At 39.4% G+C, this 23632-nt stretch overlaps 3 protein-coding genes across 11 annotated transcripts in view; 2 read left to right on the forward strand and 1 right to left on the reverse strand.

Annotated features, from left to right (window-relative positions):
• Window positions 1–1557: 1557 nt before the first annotated feature.
• Window positions 1558–8503, reverse strand: LOC135262968 (ras-related protein Rab-39B-like). 3 transcript variants are annotated; one of them, XM_064350446.1, is made up of 4 exons: window positions 8295–8503; window positions 8101–8185; window positions 6589–6815; window positions 1558–5233 (listed from the first exon to the last, which is right to left on the reverse strand). In XM_064350446.1, the coding sequence occupies exons 3-4, from the start codon at window positions 6801–6803 to the stop codon at window positions 4807–4809; spliced, it is 642 nt and encodes a 213-aa protein (XP_064206516.1). In that variant the 5' UTR covers window positions 6804–6815; window positions 8101–8185; window positions 8295–8503; the 3' UTR covers window positions 1558–4806. The 3 variants fall into 3 exon arrangements, with proteins under 3 accessions (XP_064206516.1, XP_064206515.1, XP_064206517.1); XM_064350445.1 differs by having other exon boundaries at window positions 8101–8503; XM_064350447.1 differs by lacking the exons at window positions 8101–8185; window positions 8295–8503 and adding an exon at window positions 7100–8081.
• Window positions 8504–9101: 598 nt separating this feature from the next.
• LOC135262967 (ras-related protein Rab-38-like) lies at window positions 9102–13844 on the forward strand. Its single transcript, XM_064350444.1, has 3 exons — window positions 9102–9925; window positions 10904–11184; window positions 12515–13844. The coding sequence occupies exons 1-3, from the start codon at window positions 9733–9735 to the stop codon at window positions 12680–12682; spliced, it is 642 nt and encodes a 213-aa protein (XP_064206514.1). The 5' UTR covers window positions 9102–9732; the 3' UTR covers window positions 12683–13844.
• Window positions 13845–17197: 3353 nt separating this feature from the next.
• Window positions 17198–23632, forward strand: part of LOC135262971 (phosphatidylinositol-binding clathrin assembly protein-like) — a 45794-nt gene continuing 39359 nt past the window's right edge. For 2 of the 7 annotated variants that reach the window (XM_064350460.1, XM_064350463.1), the window contains exon 1: window positions 17206–18705. In XM_064350460.1, the coding sequence (XP_064206530.1) occupies window positions 18576–18705 (130 nt within the window). In that variant the 5' untranslated portion in view covers window positions 17206–18575. Of the gene's footprint in view, window positions 18706–23632 lie in introns of all 7 variants that reach the window. The other 5 variants (XM_064350462.1, XM_064350465.1, XM_064350459.1 and 2 more) reach the window with 4 other exon arrangements.

Below are 23632 nucleotides of genomic sequence, written 5' to 3' on the forward strand. Positions count from 1 at the left end.
TGGATCTTTGATCATGTTTTATTAAATACATGAAATAATCATTTATATTTATGTTTTGTGTCAGGCTTTGTTTGTCTGATTTTACATTTTGTCTAAAGATGTGAAACAATTCAATGTGACAAATATGCAATTATAGAGGAAATCAGGAAAGGGGATAATACTTTTTCACTTGGACACTGGGAGACTCATCTATGTTTTTAGCAAATGTGATACTGGAATATGATATAGATGACACAGCACCTTCTGGACACCAACCTTAGATCTGCCTCCCAAAGCCAGCTTTTCAATATTGACATATCTTTGGCATTTGATGTGGTTTGATGTGGAAGGGGCATGATTGAGGTTAATTAAAATGGATTGCTTGTCATGGCAATGGAAACTGCAGCTGTTTTCTTTAATCAAAAAAGCAAAGTTGTCCTTTTACTGAATTCCTTCTGTATCTGTTACATTAATAGCCATGTTATAGTTTTTTTTATTTTATTATTGTTAACCATCTTAGGTATATCCACAGGGTCAGTGAACAGACATTTTAACCAGCTTTGGTACTGTATATCCACAGGGTCATTGCACAGTCTGTTCAAGCTTTTAGCATATTATTGTTACATTGTCATGATTTTTCACATTTTGTGCCATGCTAAATTAAGGCAAGCAAGTACACATCACAGAGGCTTTCCAAACACATCACGCTGGGTTCTCTCAAGCAGGCCCTTTATGTAGCTGTACTAGTTGCTTGATTAATGTCAGGTGTGCTCAGTTATCAGGCATGCTATTGTCTCCACTTATAGAGAGTGGATATAGAAGTATTTTTGTAGCAAAATTACAAAATTTGCTCTAGTTGATTTGATTTGAATTACTGAGTTGACTTAGTAGAAGTTTGAATCTGTCATTGCGAGTATTCTCACATTAATTTACACTCTTGTGAATCCGTTCTACAGATTTGGGAGACCATTTACAGATTTGTGAGTCCATTCTACAGGTTTGGAAAACCATTTAAATATTTGTGAATCCATTCTACATATTTGTGAAATCCATTTACAGATGTGAAATCCATTCTACTGATTTGTGACTTTTGCTACAACAATACCTCCATCGTGGAGCCCGCATGTGCAGATTGTCAAGAGTGGTGTTTGAGTCAGATGTTGGGGCGACATAGCTCAGGAGGTAAGACCGATTGTCTGGCAGTCAGAGGGTTGCCGGTTCAAACCCCGCCCTGGGCGTGTCGAAGTGTCCTTGAGCAAGACACCTAACCCCTAACTGCTCTGGCGAATGAGAAGCATCAATTGTAAAGCGCTTTGGATAAAAGCGCTATATAAATGCAGTCCATTTACCATTTACCAGATGTTCAATACATTAGAAGGGGGGAGTTCATGGCTAGTTTAGAGACTTTGGAGAATATTAGTTCTAAAGTATTTGAAGTAATTATACAATTGATATTTCAAATCTGCGTTAATTTCTTTAAAATAGTATTTGAATCAATCATTGGAATTATACCAATTATTTCAAATGAATGTTTTGTTCTATTAACCATTTATTTAAAAATACCTCACATAAAAGGAATTGGTCTTCCCAGTTTATTTGCAAATAACTGAAATACATAAAACAATATTTTACATGGAAATTATTTGATGCGGGTCTGTATTTGGCCCAGGTCTGGACCTCAGTGGGGTGGGTTATGGTTTCCAGGTAGATCTATATGAAGATATCAGTCACAGAAGTCCTTTAAATGTTGTGTTTGTTGGTTTCCATCTTATTTCAGTACACTGCTGCTGAACTGGATTAAATGCAAGAAGAGTAACTGACGTGTGGGACACGTCAATGCTGGCGGATGTCACTTCGATAATGCTGAGACTTCCATACTGATTAAACTGAGACAGACTTTTTTTTTGCCAGCATCCACATCCCCCGCCGCTCACCCTTAACCGGAACCTGAGAATGTTGGATGGATGAGTGTCTGGCTTGACTATTGGCCATGAAGAAGCTTGTTGGGTTTCACTTGGAATGAAAAGTAAATGTAACAATGATCCAATGCATAGATAACTTGGCTCTTCAATATAACCATAAACCACCTACTTGTGGGACATTGAGGGCCACAGAGTAACCTCTATCTCTTTATTTATGTGTTGAAGGAATTGGCATATCAATGATTTTCAGGGGGTGATGATTAAAATTTGGGAGAAGACATGTCATGGACCGGTTTGGCCTTTCTCCCAATGATCCCAAAAAGGCAATACTATAAGAAGTGCAACATTTGAATATGTTAAGAAGTAAATGCTCTGTCTTAAGAACCCTCTGTTACTTAAAGTTGAGGCCAAAAAAACTATGATGTGAAATTTGTTAAAAGAGATATAAAATAAAACAAATCATCACACTGAATTATGTCTGTCTTTCAAGTAAGCCTGTTTCCTTGCTCCCCTTGCACAATACAAACTCTGCACTTTAGACTTCAAAACTTAAAATGAGAGTTTAAGAATAAACTGACCCATAAGCAGATTCTGATACAGTGCTTTTACATGACAAGTGTGTCCATTTAAGCAGGAATCACCTACCCACAGCAGATTCACTTCACAGCTGATTTAATCAACTGTAGTATTGCATTACCTTTCTTCACTGTGCATTAGGTAATTAATGGCATTGTTCACCATACAAATGAGTGTTCCTCATTTTCTTCATTATCTTACTTTGAGAAATGTCTTTGGGTGTATTTTTTCCATCAAAAAGGATCCACAAGGTCACATTTAAAAATCAATTAAAGTCTACGAATGACAAAATACCCAGCCACAGTTATGCTTTTTGAAATATAAAAAAATAAATTAAATAAAATAAATAACATATTCCGTTATTAGCCAAATGTAGTCATTCAGAGGCTGTATGTGTAGTTACAACATATCCATAATGATTTAACCTCTTCAGTTTATCTTGTTTTCATGTGAAATTGCTAACCAGCTAAAGTGGCTAAGCGCTCAAGACACATTTGTCAAGGTTAAAAAAAATTATAAAATTCCTTTATACATAAGGAGTACTGCCCCTTTAAAGCAAAGAGTTTAGATCAACTAATTTTGATTATAAGTAAGAAACTGTAGAAAACAGGAAAGGAACAAGCTGCTAAACAGTGATCCTTATTTACATTGCAGTAAAATGAAAACCATCCAAAACAACTTTCAGACACTTAACCATTTAAATACACATTTCAGGCTCCCATTTCAAAATTTCAAGCCCACTGCTTGTCACACATTTAAACCTGACAGAAAATACATTGCATGCAAACAGAAAACCAACACATCATAATTTAGAGAATCAAATAATACCACTGAATTATCAACCACGTCATTCTCATAGACAAGTAAAAAGGTTTAATTGTCAGTAGTTAACAAGTTTCACCGCTGCAGAGATGATTTAGGTCCATATGAGACACAATTTAAGTGGAGGATCTCCAGAACCAGAAATGGATTGGAAACCACTGTCCAAAACACTGTGAGTTGCTTTCTCAGGTTGTGCGTCCTAGTCAGAGACTTAATGGCTTATGTAGCCATTCTACTTTTAAGTCTTACGTCAATCCAAGTAAAAGCCCTTGTAATACTGCAAGGGGACTGGAAAATTCCAAGATGGGACTGGCCTGCCAAGCATTCGAAAGCTTTGATTAACAAGCAGGAAATTTCTGATCAGTAAATGAGTGGATTAGGCACAGAGACAGGCGCCAAGCAGACACGCTGAGGTACAGGTCATACACAGGTAAGAACAGTTCCGAGCTGAGAATGAAATGGTGCCACAACAGTGGTTTCGCTGCCGAATGTGAACCACAATATAAAAATAAGTAAAATAAAGTATATGTAACTAAAAAAGGTGTTATCTCAGCAAGCAACACAGCATAACACAGTTTCTACTTTAAAGCTACGTCATTGCATCTCATGTAGCACAGGGTGGTAATATTGACCTAGGAATGTCATGAAAAAAACCATCAGACAAAAGAAGAGACACAAAAATCTTAAATGTCAAAAACCTTTAAAAACTTCAAGGATTTTCAGCAATTCAGAAAAAAGAATGGCTCCACTGATTCAACAGCAAGGCCATGCTTTATGTTGCCCAACTCAACCTGCTCATTTATATCACTGATGATAAAGCTGATTACCTTTATCATCACTAATATAGATAAATGCCTCATATCCGTTTGAGACGTCATAGATTTATGAGTAATGTAGTGTTTCACAGTGCATTCTTCTTCCTTTCCCTATCAGGGTGGTCATGGAGAAGCAGTTCACTTGATTTGATACTGTGCATTTTCCTGGTGTGTGGATATCTTTGTACCTTACAAGAAACAGATATGCTACCAATTGTGTCTCTTGTCAGTTTCCATATGATGCATTCCCTGCAAAACTATACACAGAAGAACTGAAACAACTGATCCAGGCCAGTTTCTGTCTGGGAGAACTCTAGAACTCTCCTCAGACACTGTTTGCATTTATGAGCTGTAGATGCAGGCTTGAGTGATGTATATGTATACAATCGGGGGGGGGCAACTGAAATGAGGCGTATGAGAGGATAATGTGGGTCTATGAAGCAAGTTCTTCAACTCCTCTGAATGATAGGGACAGAGAAGTTTGAGGAGAAAAGGAAAGACCACACGGCCAATGAACTGGTGAAAATGGTGGTTTGGCTTAACCAGGATTGACGAGGACTTAGTGGAGGAAGGCAGAGGCAGGGTAGCAGCAAACAGGGCTGGGATTTGGGGAAGTGAGGGGAAATGAGGTAGGGCGAGGTAGAGGGATGGAGACATAGGGCAGAATCCGAATGACAGCTTTGCAGGGCGACTCAGCAGAGGCACCGGCGGTCACTCTTGGTGACCTCCTCGGAGGAGTGCACCACGTTGGGGATGAAGCCGCTCTTCACCCCCTCCCAGCCCTCTTGGATGGTGATGTCCCCGGACTTGACCAGCTCAAAGATGTCCCGCGTCAGTTCTGTAAAGGCCTTCTCGACGTTGATGGCGTCTCGGGCCGAAGTTTCCACGTAACGCATGCCGTAGGCCCCCGCCAGCTTCTCCGCCTCCTGCTGGCTGACCTGCCGCTGGGCCTCCAGGTCGCACTTGTGGCCCACCAGCAGGAAGACGATGCTGTGTGGCTGCACGTGGCTGCGCGCCTCCTCCAGCCACTCGTGAATGTTCTGGAAGGAGCGGCGGTTAGTGATGTCGAACAGCAGCAGACCGCCCACTGAATTACGGTAATAGGCTCTGGTGATAGACCTGGGAATGCGAGGCCAGACGGAAGGGAAAGGTAAAAGGAGAGATAAAGAAGGAGAAGATGTGAGGTAAGAAAGAACAGACAGACAAAAAAGAAAAAGAAGGCAAATCAAGAGGTTGTACAAAGATCAAGTGGAGTGAGAATTTAGATGGTAAAAATGTGAGGAAAGAAGCCAAGAGGGAGAAAGATGGGTGGAAAATGAGAGGATGAGTAAAGAGAGTCAAATAAATGAGAAACTGTGTGCATTGCTATGCTATTCAAAATAGGTATTTAGGAAGTATTGTTAGCATTAGACAGGTCAGATGGGTTCAGTTTGCAACATTGCTTGAACTGAAGGCACATTATCTCAAATAATCACAAAAGATTTCAGCCAATACTTGTAAAAGTAGTCCTTGTAAAACAATGTTGTGCTTGTTTTTAAAGTACATGTGTATTAAATAAATTTGGGATGTTAATTCAGGTTTATAACCTGGTGGAGCTGGCCAGGTTGCACTTGAAGGTGAGAGAAGACCACCCAAATTTTGGGAATGTGCTTTGCTAATAAACCAACAGCCTATTACTCTTCTGATACAGCAAAAGCTGATGTTGGTGGCCCTCCATTTGGACACAATTTCAGACCAGGAAATTATTCACTGGTACATCAGTAAACTCATATGCTGCCTGAAACTGCCAAGACTCAAAGAAAGTGCTTTTACTGAAAGGATTTTTCAGCCAATTTCAGATGGTTTCAGATGGTCTAGAGCTGGAAAGTCAGGGATCCAGACTATAAGAAAAATAACTGGAAATATGTTACTAAATCCAGGGAAACTAAAAATGTAATAATTTTCATCCCCTACTGGTCTTTTCTTGACAGCTAGGGCATATCATTAATAAACGTGTATTCTTCTCTTGAATACAATATAGGCTATTGTATAGGAAGGATTTTCCCCAAATCTTTACAATGTGTTTGGGTGCCAAAGTATAACTGCAAATTATCCTAACTCTGTTGCTCATGTGAGAGGGGAGCTTTGTGTACTTTTCATGCAAAGGCTATTCTGTATTCAAGAGAGATGAATGAATGCTAACTCTTATGATTGTCTGGAAGAAACAATAACAATCTCACAGAAAATAACCCTTATGTTCTAACTTTTTTTACACTATGCAAATGCACCTTTGCCCATGCTCATGTGCCTTTGGTTAATATTTTACAGGCTCATGACTGCCCCCACCCTCTAAAACACATGGAAAGAGACACTTGAAAGCAGTGTATTGTGATATAATAACTGTAATATAATAGCTGTTCTGTATAGTGGCATCTCCAAGAATAGGTTAATCAGTTCATCCAGGTCTCCCTGTCCAAATGCATATCACACTGTACCTGAAGCGCTCCTGTCCAGCAGTGTCCCAGATCTGAAGTTTGATACGCTTCCCGGGCTCTATTTCCACCAGGCGCGAAAAGAAATCAACCCCCACTGTGGGGTCAGACACCTGTGCGAAGCGCCCCTCTGTGAACCTCCGGATCAAGCAGGATTTCCCCACTGTTGAGTCGCCAATAACGATCAATCGGAACTGGTACAGCCATATCGCTTCCATGTCTCCCTGTGTCTGACAAAACACATATAAAGAGCGCTGATGATCCAACCTGCCTCTGGATTAGGACAGCTACACATTACTGTCTCCCTCCTGCAATGTTCTCCTGAGAATGGTGCATGTGAATTTAAGATTAGCTGGAAACAGAATTAGAGAATGGAGAAATGTGGTCTCTAGCTGTTAACGCTTCCCCCAAACAATGAGACACCAGAGGTAAAGTGATAACATTTGTTTTTACTACGTGCCCTATATAGCCAGCATGAGGTCACAAGGGAGAGTAAAGGAATAAAGATGCATACCTTTCAGTGCAATACACTAGGCCTACTGTCTCTCATTACTTGATCCTTGTTTCCTTTATTTCTTTGAGACCTTTGGTGATTTTGACATTTTTTCACTATCCTCAGGTTATTACAGATTAAGTTGTTGCATTTGCATGCAGACCCAGGTAAAAATAAGAATTTTTGTGATAAAGTTTAATGCAGCTCTTTACAAAATCTCTCTCTCTTTCTCTCTATCCTAATAACATGCAAATAAAATTATATTCTATTTGCCATGTTTGTAAAAAATTATTATAATAAGTCAATTTAAGTTCATTAAATTCATTATTGAAACTTTTTGCAATGCTTTCATATTTTTCAATCCATTGTTCATCTCCCATATGGCATAGAAGACTAATCCGCCTCCTCTCCCACCAATTTAAGCACAGCCCTGTTCGACTATGCAAACACATAGCCTACTCGGCTTCCAAATGAACACTGGTTCTGTTCCATTGTCTAATCATAGCGACTAACTAGCCAGCTACACGCAGACTGTGTATTCACTGTGCAGTGTATTTTGTAAAAAAAAATAATTCGTTCATGAGTTATTAAATCCTTTTTTCCCTCGTATCACATAAACTCCCAAGGTCAGTTGGCCACCATTTTGCAAACACCTAAAGTATCCTGTTTCAGTCGCTGCAGCATTCATTATTGGTTCTGTGTTTTTAACATTTACAAATGAATACTGTCCGTTACATCAATAACTGTTCCTAACAAAAACGAAAAGATAAAAAGTTCACGATAAAAAGAAATATGCTACTACATTAAACAACTGGCAATACGAGCCAAAACTATGTTATGTAAATAGAATGACTTTAAACATTTTTAGGTTTTCCGGAACGCCGTGAACACAAAAATCAGGACACAGCAGAGGCCTATCGGTAGCCAAATTGCCATACATACAGACCACCTTAACATATGCAAACCACATTACAAAGAATTAAATTCAGTAATTAGTCTTGAAAAAATGATTTTGCGATTACCGGTTTTTGAATAAGCTTCTCAGAGCTTGAAAATCACAAAGTCCATGGTTCTGAAGAATCCTTTCCCTCGGAAATGCGCACCGACCTAGCGATCCCAGCACAAGCATATAAACTCATTCAAATACCATTTGCCATGGAAATTGCCACCTATACTACTATTCTTTATTGCGAAGACTGAAAGCAACAAACCCTACCGTTTCGCCTATACATCCCCGTGTATTTATGCATCAATGTCCTAATAAATTATTGTTTTATGTCTATGGATCGGTGTGGAGATAAAATATTCCACTGCCTTAACGCTGGTTGCATTGTTTTTAAAATTCCGGACCATTTCATTCAATCATTTAAAAACGGCGAAATATTTCGGAAATCACTGATGAAATGGCAGCAGCAACAGCATCATATATAGCCTGACTCATCCCGCATCAGCACCATTACCGTAAGACCCACAATAGCAGCGCATTATTTTTGACTCCAGAGTAATTATCTTTTAATTTATCCGTGCCATATGATTAACTTCTAATGGACTTTTAGGCTATAATGTGCGAATTAAACCAATACATTCATACTATTTTAATACGTTACTGTTGGGCTTTTCTTGGCTTTCATTCAGTTCGCTAATCTGTACGCTATCTTACACTCTAAGAAAAGGGTACCATATAGCACCCATAATAACTCTTTTTTATAAGAGTGTATGTAGGCCAAAGGCCTAAAATATAATTGTATGCATTAAATGCTTTTCGTGCGTGACAACTTCTTAAAGGTGCTTGCTTAGGATATCGTTAGTAGACCATGTAGGTGTACAGCTTAGCGTGTATAAATGTCACAACTCAATTGAAAGTGGAATAACTAAGGCGAGTCATTTGAATGTATTACGATATACACTGGGATTGTAACATTCTGTATCATCGGTGGAACCGGATGGGAAAACTCAAAGTCCCATCCCGCAAAGTCCCAGCCTACGAAAATGGGTGTGGTCGTGGTAATAGTGAAATTCCTGTCGATGACAGCTGCTTGGTCCTAGTGATCATGACTTAGCCGCAAGAAGCTGTACTGAAACGACGTTAGGAAGTTCAGAATGAAGTAAGCTATTAGCGAATCTTTTTGGCGATTCTTTTATGTAAGTTGTCCTTGTGGCAACATATGTGTAAGGACTATGATTGAAAACGAAAACGAGTGCAGACAACTTGTGTAGGCTACTGCTGTGACGGCGAATCTATATTTTAGCAAAAATGTTGAATAGTTACTTCGAACCAGTGCTGAATTTAAAAAGTGAACTTACATACTAGAAAGAAACCGCACGAGATACTTTCTTTTAACTTAACTATTCGTTTTGGAGGCAAATTTGGCTTACAAATAAGTTGCGCGTTTTTAGTGTTTTTTCATTAAAATGTTTTTACAATGCAGGATGACTATCAGCAGAACACTGGCGATGCATGTGTGGAAATAAAGCGTTGTAAAATATGCCCACCTATAAAGCCGTTAGCAAATTAATTTACAACAAATTAAAAGAAAAACGCCGACCATATAACGGAAATATATCGAGGAAACAATTGATGTTTGTGCTGAAGCAATGTAAATGAGTATATTTGTATAGGCAGATTTTTTAAGGCAGTTTTGCAGACAGGAGTCATGCAGCAGGAGCACTTGTTCAAGGTTCTCGTGATCGGGGACCTTGGAGTCGGTAAGACTTCAATAATCAAGCGCTATGTCCACCAAATCTTCTCTCAACACTATCGTGCTACCATTGGAGTCGACTTTGCGTTAAAAGTCTTAAACTGGGATCATCAAACCGTCATCCGCCTACAGCTGTGGGACATCGCTGGTATGTGCACTGAGCCATTCTTTTTCGGGATTGTTATACTTGCAGTCAGAAAGTCGTAGTTATACATTTGTTGAGACTTGTTGAAATATCTCCATTTATCAATGTTGCCACTGTAGTATTGCTGAAATTTGAAAGGGAAAATTAGAAATGTTTTTTTAAATGTTTTCTAATCTAGAAATGGTGTCATGATTATAGTGCCATGAAAAAACTTTTGAATTCAAGCTTTGACAGTTTGTTCAACTAATTTAAAAGTATTCAGCCAGTTGATCAGATTAAAGGAAATGGGTGCTGCATGTGACAATCTAAAGTATGATGAAGTGGCCTAAAGTGCTATTGATGAAGCAGTTTTCACTGTGACCTTCTTCATCAATCTATCCCATTTGTAATTGTTGATTATTTCACACTTAAAATGTGTTTTCCTAACTGTTAGGACAGATTAAATGGTGGCGGTATTATTTCAATTGTGCAATCTTATAGAAGTTATGTAATGCAATTTTTGTACAATAGTCTAATAACTTGTGTGTGCATGCATCTGCACACATGTTATTCCATTGCTTTAAAAGTCAGGATTGTTATGGCTATATGGTAAAAGACTTTATCTTTTACCCTCATTCTATTTTGCCTTCTTCCCTTCTTACATCTTATGTGTTTCTCTTCTCTTTCTTTCTTCTGAGTACCTTCAGTTGCTGTTGGAATGTGTGTCTTGTGTTAATCTCAGCTGGTCTCATGCTCATATTAGTGTCACATGAGCAAGAGCTTTAGTGCCAGGAGTCTTTCTCCCCTCTCCCTCGTGCTCACATGAGGACGCTCAGACACAGGCGTATACACACATACGTACTCACACAAATCTGCAGGCATTCACAGACAAATTGCATCATTCTTAGCAGTTTAGTAAGGAGAGAAGTTTGAGGGAATAGCACAAAAGAACACTTGACCTAGCTGACCCCCTTACTGCCTTCCTCTATTTGTCTGTTCCAGGACAAGAACGCTATGGAAACATGACGCGGGTGTATTACCGCGAGGCGGTGGGTGCACTCGTGGTGTTCGACGTGACACGTGCCTCCACCTTTGAGGCGGTGCTCAAGTGGAAGGATGATCTCGACACCAAGGTCACCCTGGGCAATGGCAGACCTGTCCCTGCTGTGCTCTTGGCCAATAAGTCTGACCAATCACGCGAAGGCCTGTGCTCACAGCTGCCCAAGCTGGACACATTTTGCAGGGATAATGGCTTTGTGGGCTGGTTCGAGACCTCTGCTAAGGTGAGGGTAGAAGCAGTGATGGAGGTTAACGAGAAGGGGAGGTAGAGGAAGGAGTGGATGTATATCTTTACCTTTTATCAGAAGTCTACAAGACTTCCATCAGTAATGGAAATGGGAATCTTACAAGCAAATTCTGAATTCTCCTTGATCTTGTCTAGATACACAACAGTAATGTTACAAAGCATGGCACTTCTTGCCATTAAATGTAAGAATGTACGAGAGCCTATGACCTTGAGGTTAGGGTATTTTATAAGATATGTGCCTCAGTGAGCCTGAGAGAGTTTTCAGCCTTACTTTTACTGCACTAGAGTCTGTTTCCCTCCCCTGAGGTCATCCTGCTTCCTCCAGTGGGTGAAGGCAAGGGTTATTCTTAGCTGCGTCCAAACATGCCCTTCTGCTACACCCACTTGATATTTTAGTAGGAGTCTGCTTTTCGCGCAAGCTGAGATTTCACTAGATAGAGGAGTAGTATGGCCTGATTTCTTAAAGCCTGTATGTAATTCTGCTGTGCTCCTTTGTATCTGTGTGTACAGTTTGTTTGTGTGTGTGTGTGTGTGTGTGGGTGGGTAGATGAATGCTTTTGTGGGTTCAGATAGAACTAATCTGTGGAATGTAAACAGGACTTTCGCATTTCCTTGCTAAATGGCTCCACCTTCCCCAGATGGGTTGCACTTAAGAGCCAACATCTTGTGATATGCTCACGCTGGGTTGCTTTGTGATGTGAATTTAGAGGAGTCGGTGCCAGCTTTTATGTGAATATTGGTTATCTGCCCACAGATCATTCCCTGAGCAGTTTCTTGATGCTCTGCTGCCTTTCAGCAGGGGAGCAGGGGAAAGTTAACACACAAATATGTAATGTTTGGGTGCTGGTACTTGATATGTATCTATCACACACATCAGAAAGTGCTGTCAGAGCTGCTGTACTGAGAGTTGAATAATTACTACATCATGTCCTCCTCACAGGTCTCCTCTAATGAAATGCACCAGAGGGTGTGAGAGCTGACAGTGTATGTGTGGGGAGGGGACAGCAGGAATGTGCTTTGACTAAATTTAAGAGGTGGCATCCTGACTGAAAGTAGAAGTTTCCTGGACTAGAAAACCATTGAAAGGCTGAGGGGTAGTTTCTGGGGGAACTACGCTGGACCTTCTGAAGTATTGCTTGCACACATATTTTCTGTTGACCAATATGGAATCTTCCAGAAATTATTATCTTTCAGCTTTAGCACTGCATATTGTTGTAGGTTTAATAAGCATGGCCACTTTTTCTTTCCTGTCTGTTCCCTGACATTCATTGCTCTCCTCGACCCCACCTTCCCTCTGTCTCTCTCAGGAGAACACAAACATTGACGCCGCAGCCAGGTGTCTGGTGGAGAACATCTTGGCGAACGAAGAGAGCGCAGGCGTGGACTCGGACCCTGATGTTCTGGTCCTCCCTGGCCTCAATAACAACACCAAAGAGCGGGGTCATTCTGGCTGTGGCACCTGCCCCAAGTTCTAACCACAGGAGAGGAGTGACTTGGGAAGGGCATGCAAAATGGGTGACAGTGGGAAAGAACGCAAAAGAAAAGTTGAGATGGGGAGAGGGAGAGCGAAAGAATGCAAATGCTTGAGTGTATGTGCGTGCTTGAAAGTTCTGTGCTTTCATTATGTAGATTGTTAAACACTGTATAGCTGTATCTTTTCTGTCAAATGTAAAAACAAATGGCAATCACTGAGATTTTAAAAAGAGAATACGTGGGACAAGCAAAGATGGATTAGACCGGAGCTTTCTGTTGCCATGGTAATACTGGCTGACAGTTGCTATTACATCTTATGAATTTCAAGGTCTTTGCCTCCATGGTGTATTTTGATCATTTGAGCATGAACATCAAAAAGAAGAAGATTTTTTTTGCCACCTCAAAAGAAGGGCTAGCAGATGCTGACAAAAAGCAAGCTATCGCAGGTTTGGGGCATTTCAGATCATGGTGTGCCAATCAAGCTTAGGAATGCACCTCCCTGGAAACAAGACGTTAGAGAGGGCTGAATAATGGTCAAAACACTGACGTCGTCTGTGCCTAATGCAGCTGAATGGCTGAAACGGTGAGGACGAGAAGCTCATAAGAGTGGATCCGTGTATAATGTGAACGACATGACCTCAGACACAAGGCTGTTACTGCAGCACGTGAAACAAAACCCCATCTCTTCCCAAATACTGGCTCTAATTGTATTTCTCTTCACGTGAAAGATAGCATTTAGATTCCTGTGTGAATTGATGGAAGACTATTATTGCTCTCTTGCTTTTATATTTAGAGTCATTGTCTCTTTTCACTGCTTTCCTTTCCCTATCTTGCTGCCTTGCCATTGCAGTTTTATGCAGGGAAGAAAGATCCTAAGTTAGTAGTTTGTGATGGTATCTAGAAGGCCTTTTAAATATACTGATGTTTTTATCGTAAGTCTCTATGGGTGCTTGAAAGGACCTATTAAATATTGAGGGGTGGAAAGCCATGTAAGCCAATTTTGGGAAGGAAGAGTTGTTTGTGTGAAAGACTTGACCCCCTGTGTATAGGGGGGCACTAATGGAAGTCTAACCTGTTTTGATAGCCTTGTGTCATAATGCTGTCAATACTGAAACAATAAACATGAACATGCTTTAGCATGTCATCTGCGGTTGGTCAAACGAATGCATTTTATTAGTTTATGTCAATGCCCTGTTTATTAATGTTTCATTTATAATGCCTATATTGAAAATTGAACATAACATCTTAGGGGAAACATAAAAAACCATTGAGTGTTAGTTTTTCATGAAATTAACTAAATATTACCTTTCATTAGCTTCTTGTCATGGATTATTATGCATAACATAGTGGCAGAAATACATGTAGTCCAATTTTCATTACTTTTGTTGACTTATTAAAATATATATATATTATAATTGGTATTTTTCCTATGCATTCAATCAATAGTTCTTTGTCTTACAGACTCCTGTTTATGGAATAATTCTCTTTGCATGTTTGGTTTAATGCAGGTTCCGAATTCAATATGAATATGATACAAAAGTATAAACAAACAGCTTTTATTTCATTGTATTTACCGGTATATATGTTTTACCATTTTACAGAAACAACTGTTTTTCTGTTGAGTCCCCCATTTTCAGACATAAAATAGTAAGTTAACATATGACTGACAAGTGTTTACTGTCGCTCAGGTGTTTCCTTTTGCATGGATTGTTCAAACATAAAAAACCAGTGAGTGTTTAGTCTTTGGCAACTCCAAGTGCAAATTACACAACTAGAATCAACTCTAGACCTTTCATTAGCTTTCTTGTGCATGGATTATTGATGCAACAACATAGCTGGCAAGAAACAGCAGAGCATCCAATTTTCCAATTACTTTTGGTCCCCTGACTTATATATATATATATATATATATAATTGTATTTTTTTTCCCTACTGCAAATCAATACAAGGATATTCTTTGTCTTACAGAACTCCTGTTTTATGGAATAATCTCCCTTTGCATGTTTGGGCTTTAAATGCAGGCTCCCCAATTACCTCTTTCGTCAGTCCTTTTGTTAAAGATGTCTGGGAAGGGTACATCAGTACCACAGAGCTGTGAGCTGAGCTGACTGCTGTTGCCTGCCACTTCATACAAATGCTCAGGTTTGCTTTTCGTGCCTTGTATATACCGCCTTCCTTCACATCTTTTAGATATGCTGTCATACCATAGCACCCTGGAGCTTTTCCATATTACACTCAGGCCCCTGTATATGCAACAGTTAATCATATAATTACATAGTGCCTAATCCTTCTTCTCTTCTCTATTTTCTTCTCGAGGGCTTCTGCCCCTTCCCCTGCCTTGAGTTTGCGGACCGCTCCAGCTTTGCCCCTCTCTTTGCCCCACGCCATAACATAACCTGGAAGCCTAGATGCATCATCCCGGCCCTCTGAATTGCATATTAATATACATCTCTCTGCTTAAACTGCCTATTTTACCAGCTAGTTAACTACCTAATACTGTCACCTATCCAACTCTTTTTATTGTTTACTCTGATAGATCCCTCGTTACCACTCATTCTGTCTTAAGTTCCCTTAACTATTACACCAGGCTGGCCAGTGGAGGATGGGCTTCTTCTCTGTTGCTGGGTTTGTCTTGAAATTTCTTCCCACTGGGGAGTTTTTTTACACTACCGTTTGAGTGTTTTTTTCCCCACTTCGGGAGTTGTTTTTAAAATCACAAATTGTTTACTTTTTGGTGGTTTGGGCCTGGTTTTTACACAATTTTCTTTTGAATTTCCACTGTAAAGCATCTTTAAAAAGCATTATACAAATAACATTGAATTAAATTTGTAAATTCAAACTACCAATGTATAGTGCAGGCTATCCCTAGAATTGTTGAAAACACAGCTTGAACCATCTAAAACCAGCTTAGAATCTCAGCTGGCCTTAGCTGGAATTTTCTGCAGGCCACGGTATAATTATTATTTTTTTTAAACAAGGTCTGTTATGATTAATTGTGAACAGCTCTCAACAGCTGTAACCAAACTTGAGTAACCAACATTATATTCCAATGCCATTGATAGGCAACCCTTCCCTCTGTGCTTATTTATTGGGCTTATAGAGAAGAATGTTTTTGCAACATTGAACACCATTATCCTCATTTTATTCTCTTTACTATTTTGACAGGCAAATGATGCCTATATTTGCAAAAGTGTTCAATCTTTAATATGTGCATGTTATCATTTCACAATAAACTAATTTGAGCTCATTGTATTTATACCAAAATCATTGCTCTTTAAGGGTGGATGCTTGTCTCATTGTCCAATCTTAAATATCATTTCCATCTCCTTGTAGATAAGTGACAATATACTGTTTTATTGCCTCACGACCTTACTATGTATTAACTACAGCTAAGGAAAAATTGCTGTCTTGAAACCTGTCTCTGCAAATGATGGAAATAGAATTCCATATCCACACATTAAGCCATGTCTTTTCATGGTTTCTGTTGCCATGGACACACTTAGATAACTACTGTACCTGTAGCTGCTGTGGAGGCTGTTCAGGTAATTAACCAGTAGATGGGGCTGTCTTCTCATGTAACAGGTCTCATGACTTCACACTGTCTATGGACAACAAATTATTTTTTTGAATAGGTGATGGGGGCACAGCCATGTTTGCGCATTCCTGAATCACTTTACACAGTGATTCAACAAAAAATGTGAGTGTGTGTGTGCTCATCCTTTGAATCTGATTAATGGCCAAAGAAGCTGATAAAAGCCAACTGCAACATTCCATTTATGGTTTATCCCATGTGGGTAATTGTATACTACAGAATGTACAGACCACATGTTTAGACTGCCATTGCGGTTTTGCGTGCTCTGATTTCATTTTACTGGTGTGTTGCGGAGGTCATTCTGGGTTACACTCTTTTCTAAAGTGCAATGTATCCTGTTCTGCACCTCATCTCTTGTATACTAAGTGGCACCAGTAGCAAAGGCAACTGCCCAAGTAAAGCAAACATCATGTGAGTAGGGCAAACATTGTTGAACTGGACATGATGAAAGCGTGTATATTGATCTGCTTTAACAAAATGGTCTCCCTCTCCTTTACTTTTATCATTACCCTCTTTCTAACCATCTTCAGACAATCGTCTGTTGCACAGAAAAAGCAATTTGCAAAGTATGCAATAAATGAGAGAATCTTGTAAAAGTGACTAGTTATGAGGATGGACAATAGGCTATGGCTTTGCCACATAATTCATATTTGCCCTACGAGATCTTCAGATCAGACAGGGATCGACCATATGTATAGTGAGTCTATTATTATTTTAAAAACGTTAGTTCACCTACAAACATCCTTCGTCTACAGCAGATAAAGGGCCACCGTCTTCATTTCACCGTTCATCAGGCACACAAGGAGTCTGTGACACACGTTCACAGGCGAAGTGAAACTACAATAGTCTGCGTGTTAACGAGCTACTGTGGTCAATCAAGGACACGGTTTTTACATTGCAGTACGACCTTAAATTGCGCTCAAGCGCCTACTGGATTGCAAATGCACGATTGTCGCATTTTTACGTGAGAAACTAATGATCTCAAAATATCCAACTGATCAGTTGGTTTAAAGAACGTTGGTTATTCAAATCCAACGGCATCTGATGATTTTAAACCAAGACCAGCACCTTGATGCAATCAGACCGTTTCGCAAACTGGCAACGTTTCCACCTTAATCCCAGATTCCTGACTCCTACGAAATCCACCCAGCCGCAGATCACCTGACTTCCGAACAGCCATTTTGTCTGTGGTTGGTAATACATTCAGAAATCAACCGAAGTGGTTACCAAAAAGCTGTTAAGGGGAAGATGAAAAGAAATACTGAGAAAATGAACAACTGACTGAGTTTTCATTGGAGAAAGGGGTTGAAATACACGGCCTGACACGGGAACCCAGCGGCCGAAAAAGGACTACATAACGTTAGCCTTACTAGCTAGCTAACTTGGCTGTCTAGCTTTTCACAGTGAAGTGTTAACAGCTAGGTTTTCCACATTATATAGCTGGTTAGCTACTGTTTGATGCTGATTCTCAGTGTTAGCTAACTAGCTGGCTAGTTGCCGTATTCGCTTGTTCTCATCTGAACTCCGGTAACGTTATATCTGTTTTCTTTCGTGATCCCAGGGATTCTGTCAACCAGCAAACGAGGTTACAGTGACAACCGGTATATTAAGCGGTTGATGAATGAATGTTGATTCCCTTTCGCTGTAATCAGCTCGAGTGGGGTTGTTAGCTAATTAGCTAACTTGGTCATTTGCTGTCCTCTCATTTGGAGCTACCTGCTCAGATAACTAGCTAGCTAACTGCCTGAAAAAAACGTAGATAGCTAGCTATCTATCTGTTTTGCAAGCCACAGTCATACCGTTAGTGATGTCTCACTGCTTTCTTATTGGACAGTTACCATTGGATGAATTTCATTTTCACTTTTGTAACGCTAGCTACGTTTAAAACCAGACTGCTGTCAGTTACAGTTGGTAACCTAGCTCTTAGGTAGTCGGGTAACTGTTAACTTACCGTCTATACATTGAAGGTAGCTAGGTAGCTAGCAACTTATACTTTTTTCTTGCTTCTCCGCTTCCATCTTTTTTGTAGTAGCTAGCTAATAGTAAGGTGATTTTGTATCTGCAGTTTAACTTGGACAAAATTTTTAGTTCACTGGGGCTTAATGTGAGCTGGGTGGTTGCAACCTAGCTGGCTGTCTGATTTACCGCATGCTTCCCTGTGTAGTGCGCGACTCGGTCTACGGTTTTGTTTCCAGACAGTCATCAGACGAAGAAAAAAGCCACCTTCCTGCCAGTTAAGGATTTTTTATTGAGAGTTTGTTTGCCAATTATTACAGTCTAGCTAGCTACCTAACTAGCTAAAAATGTCGGGACAGTCGATCACTGATCGGATCGCAGCGGCTCAGCACAGCATGACTGGATCTGCTATCAGCAAAGCAGTCTGCAAGGCCACGACGCATGAAGTCAGCGGACCGAAAAAGAAACACCTTGATTGTAAGTAGCTAGCTGGAGAACGTTGGCTAGTTAGTAAGCTAACCAGCGACCATTATATTACACCATAATGTATTGCAAAATACCAATATTTCTAGCTAACTGCTTTTCGCAATACATAGAGCTAGAATTCAAAAGGAAAGAACTGCCCGTTCAAGCTCAGCGTGTCCCTGTTGTGAGCCAGTGATAGAATTATTCACACATAATGACTGTGTATGGCGCATCACAGCATCTGGGCGCCAGTTATGCATGCATCAAGAGATCAGCAAGACCAGCCCTTCGTTGTCCGTTTCTTCTGATACCGAGCTACCGCCTTTTCCATTTTATTACCGTTAAATATTTAAATCTAGTTGCAAAATTTACGGGTATCATGGAAGAATAACAATCCAGTGAATATTTGGGGTAACGGTGCCATAAAATAGGGCTTAAAACAAATACAGGTCGACTGCTATAATTTTAGTACATCATAGCTATAACCCTGCATCACAAATTGACCATGGCGACGGTGCTGATGAGCTTAAGGTCTTTACACCTTGCAGTGCAGTGCCTCTTTGACTGTGACAGCTTTACTCATTACCCCCATTCCATTGTGCTGCCTACCAGCATTTCACACCCCCAATTATTTTTTGTCACAAACAACACCAAGCACATCACTTGAGTGTTTCTTTCATGTAGAAATGCAAGTTTTGCATTATTAGCTATATTCGACAGTCATTCGAAAATTGGGCTAACGTTAACGTAAGCGTTGCCTGAATTGAACTTGTGGATCATAAGGTGCTCGTCGGGTGAAATCATGTATCTTTATGTCCGTCGTAACGTTTCTTTCGCACCAGCATGAGCAGTGCTGTATAAAAATGACCTGTTTTCTTGTTGCAGTTTCCTGTAATTTTATTTTATGCGTTTTTGACATTACACGATATTGGTGAAAATTGAATGTCTATATGATAGATCTTTTAGTTCAACAAAATTAATTGGGTTATATAGTGTTGGAATTTAGACTAGCCGATATAATTCTGTGCCGTTTTGCGGACATGTTTAAAATGAGACGTTTGTAGTTAGAGTTGAGAACATAAGCTATGACTGTTACAAAGATGTCCAAATTTACATGTCCAGTTTACATGCGCCTATCTAAATTTAAGTAAGATTCGTGATGGTTGGTATGGTCAATGCTAAATCTTTTTCTGAAATGAATAACCTACATGCCGTCACTTTTATGAATAATTTCTGTCCCCCACCCTGATTACTTGATTTGTATGTGTCTTTCCCATGATGTCTCATGAGGGGCCGCTAAATTGCAAAGCTATTATAATGGTTGGGTTGAGTTTGAGGGCATAGGCTTGTTCACTTTGCCAGATGTCTGTTGTACATTTTTATTGCACGTTTGACGATTAGTGAGGGCAAAAGAAAGGTAGGTGGTATACAGTATCAATTAGCCTACACATTTTCTTTCCTATTTTTTGAGGACCTGCACATCCTCAGGGATACTGTGTAGCTAAGGCTGTGCCGATGATCCTATAATCGGGTGATGGCGATTATATGAACTGGGGACAGTTAATAAGAACCCAAATGCACCTGTCTTGCATTGTTTTGCTATTTTAATAGTTTTAGATCAACTTCTTAATCAAACGTGCGCTGTGGTGAAATTCTTTAACGTTATTTACGAGCGTGCACAGCGCACACTCTTTAAAATGTACTGACACCAGATAGCCTACCTAGAACTGCAATAGGCATAGTGATAAACTGTTTTTTTTTTTTGTTTTGTTTTTTTTTAATTCATTGCAAAGCCCCACATTTAGTGCTCAAGCACAGACGAGAACCCAACAGCTCCTCTGTGTACAGTAGGAAAAAACTGCGTTTAAAGTAGTTCTTTATATATTTGGCCTGTTATGTATATAGGATTAGTCTATTTTAAGTATTGTGTATGACATAATCATAACTGTCCCATGTGCAATTTATTTTGGTTTACAAAGCACTAAAAGTCAAGCACTTGATTATTGAGTGTTCATGTTTATGAATTGGTCTTCCTTAAAGGTGTGTTATTGGAGCAATAATAATTAGGCCTGCACTGTATCATTAGTTAAAACAAGACAATTAAGTTGATAATAACAATTAGTTGTCACAGCCCTATGTGTACCTTCCCTCAATACTGGAGGCTGTAAGGAAAATGTCAACAAGGTTTTTCCTGGCTCAAAATAGGGCTTATGTGGTGACTTTGGTTGGTCCGGCTTTGCTGCCAATGTCAACTCGATCTATTGTCTCCCTGTATTTAGATAGATTTAGAGTGTACATTTCTGTGAAGTCTTCTAGAGACGACCACAATGCATTAAGATGTAAAAATTTGTTCTGGAAGTTAATTTTTGGATACAAGGCATTATTTTTATCTAGAAAAAATCAAATGATGCACCTGTTTTAGCAGTCACCTGTCCTTCAAAAGATGGTATGGTTTTCTGAGTAGCCTAACTTTTAGCAGGAGTTGTTCGCTAGGTGACCAAAATTGTCATGTCACAGTGTATAAATCTAATTATGCCACCTCCGAGTTGCTTTTGCTGTTCTATTTTAACTGAATACCATCTAATGAGAAAACAAAACGGTTGGTACCCAGGGTGGTCTTGGAGAGGGCTTCAGATTTGGAGATTACGGGTTCTAGATGATGTTTAAAACCATCTGATTGTAGTGTCCTTTTGAGGGAGACCTTAAATAGTGTTTAATATTTGTTAAAGAAGTGATTTGTACTCACCAACGTGTTTGACACTTTAAGGTTGTTAGTTTCGTGTTTAATGTTAAGTGTGTTCAGCTAATTTGCTTGCTGCGTTGACATAGCATCATCATCTGGATGTTCCAAGCGATTAATCGAAAAGAAACAGCCGTCCGGTCACATGCATTTATAATGAGAACACACCAGATTGGTCTGTATAGTATGCTATTTTCTTTGAAAAAGTTTACCTGGGTGTTAAGAAATAAACCAAAACAGCTTTCCTCATTGATTTGGACATTATCACAACTTACTTCATGGTAAGTTACGAAGCTGCCTGTGTGTCAATGTTTGCACACAGTTTAAAAAATAAAGCCCCATGCTTCATAGTCTGAGGATGTGGCTGGTATCACGTTCCAATTGAAAATGTGTTTTCCTGATTAACATTAGTATCCTACGAAAAAAAACTCCATACACACATTATAGGGCGTTTTCATTCACTGTTACAATTATTCTGCCCCTCTGTTACAATTATACTGACTAGGTCGTATGAATCTAATATCGGACTGCTTGTACTTTGATTTAAATCGTATCTGACTCGAATAAGTTATGAACGTAATTGAAACGGGTAATGACTACTCGCTTGTCAGAGCTGTTTGAAGCTAAATTTCACTGTGCTAGGCTGAATATAATCGGTACATGAGCAAAATCCAAAAACTCTTTTTTATACCCACTCTCCCCTTTCTCATAATTAGGGTTTTTGCATAGAATTTCCAATCCCAAGCCATTTCCCATATGTTTAATTTTAAAGAGATTGTATATTTGCATAAATCATTATTGCACATTTCTGGTATTTTCATGGAATTATGTCCAACTACCTTGCAGAATGATCTATAAATATATGTTAAAAGTAAGCAGGTGCCTTATAAACTGACAGTTGCTCTATAAAGACACAAAACCGCCAACGTTTAGGAAGGTAAACAATTTCTATTGAAAATCGTATCTAGCTATAGCGGATGGCTGAGTTGTTGACACTGTGTACTGTCTCATTCTGTCTCATGCAATTAAGCAGATTCTACTGTAGTTAATTTAGCGTGTGTAAGCTTCTAGGTAAACTTCAAGACATAAAATACAAATGCAGGATCATTCATGACCAAATTGTACCAATAAATGCATGGAACCATTTGTAATTGTTTTAGTGTTTTTTTTAATGTTTATTTTTGCATGATTTCGCTTGTAGGCGGCTTAGGCAGCTTGACAAAAACACTTTCATTGCAAGAAAAACCCTGATCAATGCTAAGAGCACTTTAAATAGGCTATATCTTGCAGCCACACAATGAAGAGGACCTGTTTGGTGTCACAAGAAAGTTTACATAAAACTGTAATTTGATTGCACTTTCTTATTAAATCAAAACATTTGCACAAGTTCCTACTACGCTCATACATGCTTACCATTTTCATTTTACATTTATAAAAGTTTGTACCTAACTCTCGATAGGACCGTACTTTGGGGAAACTGATGAATTGGTCATCAGAACATTGGTATTACAATGAAATTATTGGGGCTGAATAGGTTGGAATATAGCCTACATTCTTGTTCAAGCCTGTCCTTTGAGTTGGTGTCTAATGGTTTGCACGCACCCTGCTGTTACATGTCAATAACATTTCTGAGCCTGTAAGTTCATTTGTGGTGTTGTCATGGTTTCCATCAGACATGGAGCAGCAAGCTGTAACTGTTGCTGTAGAATTGTTCTTCCATTTTCACGTGTTTATTTTACATAGTATTAATCCAGTGCTGTATTATATTCATATAATGCAGTCATATTTAAATAAACTCTGTTAAGCATTCAACCACTAAATTTGTCACATACACAGAGGTTGTAAACCATTGAGTTTTTATGAATGTATATAACATGGTTATATATCATGTGTTTTATTACATATTTGGTAAGTAATCTTAAAGCAACTCATTACTGTCAATGCAAGTCACCATTGCCTGTGTTTTTGGCTGAGTGACATTGAATTGGGAGTAGCAAGCACAGAAAACCGCCATCCTCAGTCTCGGATCCTGTCCTGGAAGATTGTGTCATGAGATGGGGTGTGCTGATGCTCCCAAGGAGAAAGAAGGATGCAGCTCGTGTGTCTGTTTGGGTAAAGACTGCAGTCATTTAACCTCCAGTCTGAGACCTCAGTGTGGGTCCCCGGCCCTCACTTGACGCTGAAGAACCGTCTGGAGCC

Source organism: Anguilla rostrata, chromosome 9 (assembly GCF_018555375.3).
Source record: "Anguilla rostrata isolate EN2019 chromosome 9, ASM1855537v3, whole genome shotgun sequence".
Taxonomy (NCBI): Eukaryota; Metazoa; Chordata; class Actinopteri; order Anguilliformes; family Anguillidae; genus Anguilla; species Anguilla rostrata.